Source organism: Hydractinia symbiolongicarpus, chromosome 9, assembly GCF_029227915.1.
Source record: "Hydractinia symbiolongicarpus strain clone_291-10 chromosome 9, HSymV2.1, whole genome shotgun sequence".
Lineage (NCBI taxonomy): Eukaryota > Metazoa > Cnidaria > Hydrozoa > Anthoathecata > Hydractiniidae > Hydractinia > Hydractinia symbiolongicarpus.
The window spans coordinates 22,021,160-22,029,226 of NC_079883.1; the positions used below are offsets into that span (position 1 = coordinate 22,021,160).

The window sequence follows — 8,067 nt, forward strand, 5'->3', positions numbered from 1 at the left end:
CTATTTTTTATTCGCGTTTTAATGTGACGTTTTAGGCCCTAGGTTTATGAACTCAATCGATGTGAAAGTGTTTCAGTTGTCACCAGAGTATGTGTTATAATTTAGAACAAAAAGAGAAAATTATTTTCTTTGACAGTTAGATCAAGAAACAGTATTGTGAGTTGATTATGATGCTAAATTTCGTTGTCATTCTTACAAAATGTCCTTACGAATTAAAAAAAGTCGTTGACTGCACAACACCGACAATTTCTGTGAGTAGAAAACGGAAAATCGCGAAATGAAAACAAAGTAAATTACGTCTAAGATTTTCTCTTTAATAATATTTAATTTAACAATCTACAAATATAATCTTTTAAGAGCTCTCTCTTCTTCTCTATATAATGTACGTTAAGAATACAAGCAAAAAAACTACTCTTTAAATAAAAAAGATTTTAGCGACTCAAGTCCGTGAAATATAAAAATTTACAGCAACTATAAAAACATGGTTATAATATATACTACCTCGTTCCCATGGTTCTTTGTTTATAATTTACTAAAGGCATCACAAAAAACCGTTGGGAAGAAGGGTTAATGAACGGCCAGCCGCGAATTTACCCCCAGGGGCAACCGCTTAACAAATTAAAAAAAAATTGGATTTTATAAAAACCCGTATTTGTTGCGAGATTATCGCGAATAATTTTTGACGTCATTGTTTATGTTTTCTTGTAGGATTACGTAACGTAAACATGATGACTTGTAGCAGGATTACTTTAAGACATGGCATGATGTGTGAAGACACAGCGTGATGTGTGATTCGCTCACATAAGAAAAGTAACGATAAAAAGCTATACCACATTGTCTTCGTAATACGATATTAACTGCAAACTTGAGGTGATCTAAGGTGGTTTCAAATAATGATTTTACTGAGGCTCAGGCTTGACAGCCACTTCGCTGGCTTTAGATTGTTGAACGTCATTTAGGTTGATTTGTTTCGAGCATTTATGTTCTTTGAGTAACTCTTTCAATTCGCTTAGTTGTTTTCTAAGTCCTAAGATTTCTTTTTCCACTTTTTCATTGTCTTCTTCGATCTGAGAAGTTTCCTGATAAATAAAATAAAAAATAAACAATTATTACAATGTCTAGTTTAAAATTGATAAAACACGGTTGACACATAAACACGCCCTTTTGCGTCACAAACAGATTTTAGAATTATGTTCTATCCAGTGGATAGTGAAAAAACTCAAGCGCGGGAAAAAACAACCAATGAAAAGCGAGATTAAATTATAACGCTCTCTAAAAAATTATAATCCTAGTTTTAGTAAAAAATCATCTTACAAGTGGGCGAAAAAATGGAAAAATATTTATTTTTGAAACGAACATGGGTATTTTATATGAATCATACAACATGCGTTTGTCTTTCCAAAACATGAAACATTCAAAACATTGTCTGTATTAATGTACTTTTTTACTTTTGTTTTTTTATATATTTTACAAAACTATGTAGTTTTAGTTTGTAAAATTTTGTTAGATCATAATACTAAAAAGCAGCTTCGTTTTACATGACACGGTATAAAGTTTATCATATCAGTTTTTATGCATGTAAATAAACACACACAAATTCATTTCGTAACTACTTGACGATAATAGTGAGATCAACCAGGGGGTTGCGTAACATAGTTACATAGGATGAAATTTACCTGTTCTAATGCATCGATTCGTTCTCGTCTTCTTGTTCGGCAACGAAGTGCGGCTTGTTTGTTTCGTTCTCGGCGTAACCGACGTTTCTCGTATTCTTCATTTGTAAGCTACGAAAAAAAAATGGAAAGATTAAATTTTGGTTCATTTCCAAATTGTGTGATTGATTAACTATATTAGACCTTATTATAGCATGTTTATGTCAATAAACGGATGATAAATGAACGTCAAACTTCCATGTTTCGGATGTCATTTACATATCCGTTAACATGAAAACAACAAAAACCCGAAATTAACAAATTAAAAATCGGGTACACGCTGTTGTCGTATTCAAAATATTTAGGGATAAATTTATTTTTATTAAAAATTGATGACGAGGAAAAAGTGCCAGGTGATTTTAATAGAAAGTCGGTAAACATGAGAGGCTTTAATTGATTCGGCTTTTTATGACGTCAGAAGAAGATTAAAAGCGATTGAAAAATATTTTTTTTCTTTTAAATGAAAAACAACACGGCTGGCCTATTTCTTACAGATAAAAATAACTCTTGATACAAGGGCTATCAGGCAGGATGAAACATGATCTGACACAAAGACCATAAAAATGGGTAGCAATCGATCTGTGACGTCATAGTAATTTATTTCATTATTTTCAAAAGAGAACATTGAAAACGCCTGTCATTATATCAAATCGCCTTTAGGGAAAAATATGGAAAAAAATCCTTTTCATATAGTATTTGATAAAATTAGACAAAGCCGAAGTTATCTGTTTTCAAAGTTAAACGACAATTCAGAAAGTTAACTGGTATCTAAACTACTACTATTAAATATTTAAATAAAACGTAAAAAAAACTTGCCGAATGTGATAAAAAATGAAGTCTAAAAAAAGAGAAAGTATATTCACCTCTTCATCACGTTTTCTTCTTTTGTTTCCAGTATAGTCGTTATAAAAATATCCATAATCTTGTGTTTGAGGGAGAGCATGACGAAAATTTTGCCTCATGCCATATCTCATGAAGTCTTCTGGTGGTATTGCTTGCTGCGGAGAGTTGATAGGTGATGCGGAGTACGTTGAACTTCCTGGTGAATGCGCGAAAGTATTTGAAGGCGATGCTTGCATGATTGATTGGGCGGCGGGTGAGTACGGGTTGTAGGCCTGACATAAGACAGGCATGTTCATTGATGGCGACGCTAACATAGATGCTTGAGTCGTTGGCTGAAACAAAAACAAGTTTGTGTTTACTCGATGCGATGTCGTTTTAAAGTGAGTAACCTGTTCTGAGAAAACATACCGATGTGATATTTTTGCATGCATCAGCAAGTTTTTTGTTTTTCCACTATTTATCTAACCGCCGTAATAAATAATTCATCGTTTCTTTGTTAAACAAAGTTTCGCTACGTCAATTGAAAAATTGATTATAACGAAATGAAAAACAAAAACATTCCCACAGAAAGAAAACGTAACGAAGAACAACAAAAGAAGAATCTAAAATTTTTCACCTCATCAGGTGAAGTTGGGGTTGATGCCAGACCCCAATGACTTAAACGATTTGATGAGCTATTTTTAACAGAGGAGAAATCTAAATAGCATCTCCTTCTATCATAGAATGATCGTTGATCCATATTTTCCAGAAATGTTCCCAATCCCATTTTAGCTGTCCATCCAAGCCGATGTAATGTTTGTTCTGATGTACTTAAAGTGTACCCCGTCAATGATATCAAGAAATTGTGACTGTATATCCGGAGTATTTTTTTGTTACAAAACTATCATACGGCTTTCAACTATGACTTCATTCATTATTAATATCCAACACAACCCCCTGGATTATTTTTAATTGATTTTTTAAAAATAATAATAGAGCTATGTCACGTGCTATAACTTAATCTTAAAATTTAATATGCAAAGTTTATCATTATTTTGATAAACGTTTTTAGTTAAGTGTGTGCGAGTCTTGGTTGTTCGTTTTAAAAAAGCTTATCCAAGTAATGCGTGTTTTAAAATATCCAAACCGAAGACTTTTTGGCTAGAATTACACTGTTTATTATTTGAAAGAGCTAAGTAGAAAAAGAATTTGGTACAATACTAGCTATGCGAAAAAAGTTTGTTTGAGCTGCAAACATCTGGCTACTGTTTTTTTTTATATAGATAGTTACTCCTAAAGTGTGTCTGTACAACTAGAGCTATAATACCAGCAATATTTTACGTAGTTTCGTAGGAAAATGCAACAGTAGTATTATATTCTTAGTAGTTTAGCTAACCTGGTAAACTGGAGAATAAGTGTCTTCTGGCTTGATTTCGTCTTGATCAAAAAAGTACTTATCTTCTTCTGTTAAAAGTTCAGGAAATGTTGTAAGGTACATTTCAGAGTCGTAAATATTCCAAGAAGGTACTTCCTGATTGCTGTAAGTCATTTGAAATCAACTCTAAAAATTTTGTCGGTTATTATCGTTATTCGTTGATTACTCGTTTGATGAATAACACTGTTCGGTTGTTCTCGTTGATGAGTTATGTTCAAATTATTTCGACGAGCAGTTTTATAGTTCTTACTTATGTGCGATTAACCAATCAAGTTTGATGTGGCTTATGACGTATAAATAATTACTTTAAGTCTATACTATTGTAAAGAACAATTTGTAAGTTCACAGCTAATGACGTCAAGGAATATTTTTTTTGTTTTTTGTAATTACCAAGCAACTTGAGTAGATCTAAAAGAATTCATGCATAATTTATAATAGCGTCCAATACAAATAAGTTTTACTTAATTCATTTAAAAATATGCATAGCATAATTTACTTAACGACAAAACACGAGCGCTTAAAACATAAATAATATATTTATAAACAAATAGTCGCCAACGTAGAAGTAGGAAAGGTCAACTTGCTTAAACGCTGCTTAAACAGACGGTGGATGATAATTTAGTGTAATTAGTCAAACAAGTTCTGTCAAGCTGTACAAGTATTAAGGACCACTCCCTTCCCACACACTAAGTGCTTGATACAAAAATAGACCGTGTATTTTCATACCCTTGACGAAAATAACCGAATCTTCCCGAAAATACTCGAAGAAAAATTATATTGCACAATTTTGCTGATAGATGTGATGATACGAGAATTTTCGTTTATTTATATTAGAAAACAAAGTCCATTCAGTTGTTAACCTTCTACAGATTTCTGCATAATTAAGTTGATATATAAAAAGAAGTATGTAAAACGCTTATCGATTAGAAATTTCTATGGTATTAACTGGTGTTAAAGTTGGGATTTTATTAGATAAAAGAATCACCGACACGTTACTTACTATTCTTTGATACAAAATATTCTAAAACATGTTACTCTGGTCATACAGTAAGCCATTGTATAAAACTGACAAGTCAAGAATGTCAAGCGCTTATGACGTCAAACTTATACGTCATGAGCCATACCCACCAGTTTGTTTGAAAATAAGAAAATTGATTAATTGAGCCAAATCTGTTTATTCTATAAGAAGTAGAATTAATTTGTTGACGTCTGCATATTTTGCCAAAAAATTTTCGTACGCTAAACAATGTGATCTTTCCAAGCCAAAGAAAAATCGTCATCAAAGAACAATTTCGCCAGTTTATTTGAAAGAAAACCAAGCTACGGGTTGGACAAGCGTTTAAAACCTTTTTAAAAAATGTCAAGGCTAAGCAACAATAAGAAAAAGAGAAAAACGATTGTAACTTCTTCATAAATTTTCTCTGTCCCCATGTAATCAACCTCGTTCCCAGGGCATTTATTATTTTTGACACTGAGGCAGCCATTTGGACATGTTCTTATTGCCGTCCCAATGTCAAAAAGATAAAAGATGCCCTGGGCACGAGGTTTCACATGTAACATTTGCCACCATCAATGTAAGAGACTAAGTCAACCCTGTTTCCACGCCTGCCCGATGTTGACCATTTTTTGAAGCAGTGAAAAGATAAGAATAATTTTATAATTTCAAAAAATAGTATAATAATTGTATATGTAAGTTCTTCTTAAGTTTCAAGTAAAATTCTCCCTCACTAATTAGCGTACATCTCTAATTAGAGCAACCTTGTCCCCAAACGACAAAGATATACGATGTACGATGGATGCTACTATTCAATACGCTGTACCTAACATTCGATACGCTGAGCCTAACATCCTAACATCCTTTTCCTATAAATTTCTTTTTTTCAAGGCTTAACGGCGATAGTGGAAAATTAAAAATTAAACCAACTGAGACTGCTATTTGGTTGAACTGAATTCTCACGCAGTCTTCTGTTATCACTCAAAGAACGGATCCCGCAAATATGAAAGCTAAAATCGGGAGAAAATAGTCTTGCGGCTGGACCGCCATAACTCCTGTCATGAAGAATGCTTCTTACGTTTTGGAAAGCTAATATGCTTTCGGCAAAGGTTTTTTAAGAAACCGTCAAAACAAATCAAGAACTTTTGATTTGATTTTTCTCCCCCAAAACCACTATTTTCTCCTTTAATTTTATCACCACGAATTCGCGCTCCTCTCACGTGGGGAAGACGCAAGTACCCGTGGTTGATAAAGGGGTCCATTGTCCGTTAAAAATTTAATTGTAGGTTTTTTCAAACGAGGATTTATTGACATCTACACGATTTTTTCATCAGAATTTTGACTGTTCTTAAACTGTTTGTTTTAAAAAGCCTAAGAAAGCTCTCATCAAGTTCTTTAAATTACAAAATAAGTCATAAAAAGCAGTGTTTTGATCTTTTTTGCGTCAAGGCTCAACACCGTTCCAAGCTTAGAGAATTACTTTCTCTGGTTTTTAAATGGCAAAAAATATAACATCTTACGGTTTCTTCTTACATACTTGTACAAATTAGAAGTTTTTATACATCTATACATACACAAAAACACTTGCAGTTAACGATAGGAAAAAGACCGTTTTGCTTGCTTGTTTTATAGCTTGTTGTCTTCAATCAAAAACACACACAACTTTCTCAAACTTAAAAAGTAACTCCTACCGTAGACTTCTTCCAAATGAACTTTCTATGTATTTTCTTTGGTTTTTTTAGTCTTTTTATTCAATCTCCAGTGATATGAACATATTTTAACAACGACATAATGTCACGTTCGCATGTTCCTTATGAGGAAGTGAGAAAAGTTTCTAAAGGTCGTGAATGACGGACGTGCATTGAACATTAATATTGAAAAAGAATGTTTTAAATATTAAAGTAAACGGCTAATTTCCTTTCTTGAGATTTTGAACATTCCGTTAGCTTGTGTAACTGTATTTAGCTGTTGTTAGGAAGAGAAAGCGAGAATTGACAGCATAGACATTTTTCGTAATCGGATGGTTGAATCGGAATGGAAAGTTCCATTCCGATTCAATCATTCGATTACAATACTGTCTTTACTGTCAGTTGTCACTCTCACTTCCTAAAAACAACCGATTATGTTCTAGTTTTTAAACGGGAACATGTTTGCTATCACAAAGTTAGAAACAGATATTGTAAGCATAATATCTATGTGTCCGGCTTTATACTACTTGAACATTCACGCATGTTTCCTGATAACATTGTCGGACGCAGTTTTATTCAAATAAAGGCAAACTCAGCTAAAATAAGGAAACTGTACTTCGCATATTAAATGCGAGATCGTGTATTCCTGTGCTTTGCGCGATTCAATTTACACCTTGTCTCATGTCTAATAAATACTATCCTATTTTCTGAAGGATTATTACCATCATAATAAAGTATCTATATCACGAGTTTAACTTGGTTCCAATAACAGCCGAAAGTTAAGAGGACATGTAAACACACATAAAACACGTTACTCGCTTGCACGATATAAAATGTAATAACACGGACTTCGCACACATCAGGAAGTCACCCTCATGTCACTGTCAGAAAGTAGTTTATGGAGAATAACTATTGTTCTAAAAGAAGATAGTACTATACGAAAGCTCTGACTTGTGAACTGAAGATTGTATTTTAAATTTTGGTGCTTAATTTCCCTTCTTAACATATGATTTCTCAAGTGATTGACAAAGAAATCCTTAAAAATAATACGCTTTCCCATATAAAGGTGGATTCAGTCCTAGATGAAACGATACTACATCATCAGTTCTCTGTCTTTCAATTACTCAAAAAGAAAGATAAAATGGCAATTGCGTTGCAAATGTAGGCTGGTCATCCAATCTTGTTTAGGGGCGGATCCTTAAAAGGAACTTATGAAAAAGACTTCTTTCAAACACAGGTTTTGTGTGTTCACTTTGACTTTCTTAGGATAGAAAAAATAACAACAAACTATTCTAATTCTCTGTAACAAGAGCGCTAAAGATGTTTCAAAATTCAATATTTTTTCATGTCCATGAAAACATAACATCAATAATCCACTTGAAAGTTTTGACACTTTGTGACGTCACAAAGACCGAG

At 33.0% G+C, this 8,067-nt stretch overlaps 1 protein-coding gene across 2 annotated transcripts; it reads right to left on the reverse strand.

The window, feature by feature from the left end:
• Positions 1 to 293: 293 nt before the first annotated feature.
• Positions 294 to 4,242, reverse strand: LOC130657955 (protein FosB-like). 2 transcript variants are annotated; one of them, XM_057460963.1, is made up of 4 exons: positions 3,931 to 4,242; positions 2,576 to 2,887; positions 1,677 to 1,784; positions 294 to 1,079 (listed from the first exon to the last, which is right to left on the reverse strand). In XM_057460963.1, exons 1-4 carry the CDS (start codon positions 4,081 to 4,083, stop codon positions 900 to 902), a joined length of 753 nt encoding a protein of 250 aa, XP_057316946.1. In that variant the 5' UTR covers positions 4,084 to 4,242; the 3' UTR covers positions 294 to 899. The 2 variants fall into 2 exon arrangements, with proteins under 2 accessions (XP_057316946.1, XP_057316947.1); XM_057460964.1 differs by lacking the exon at positions 3,931 to 4,242 and adding an exon at positions 3,172 to 3,904.
• Positions 4,243 to 8,067: the final 3,825 nt, after the last annotated feature.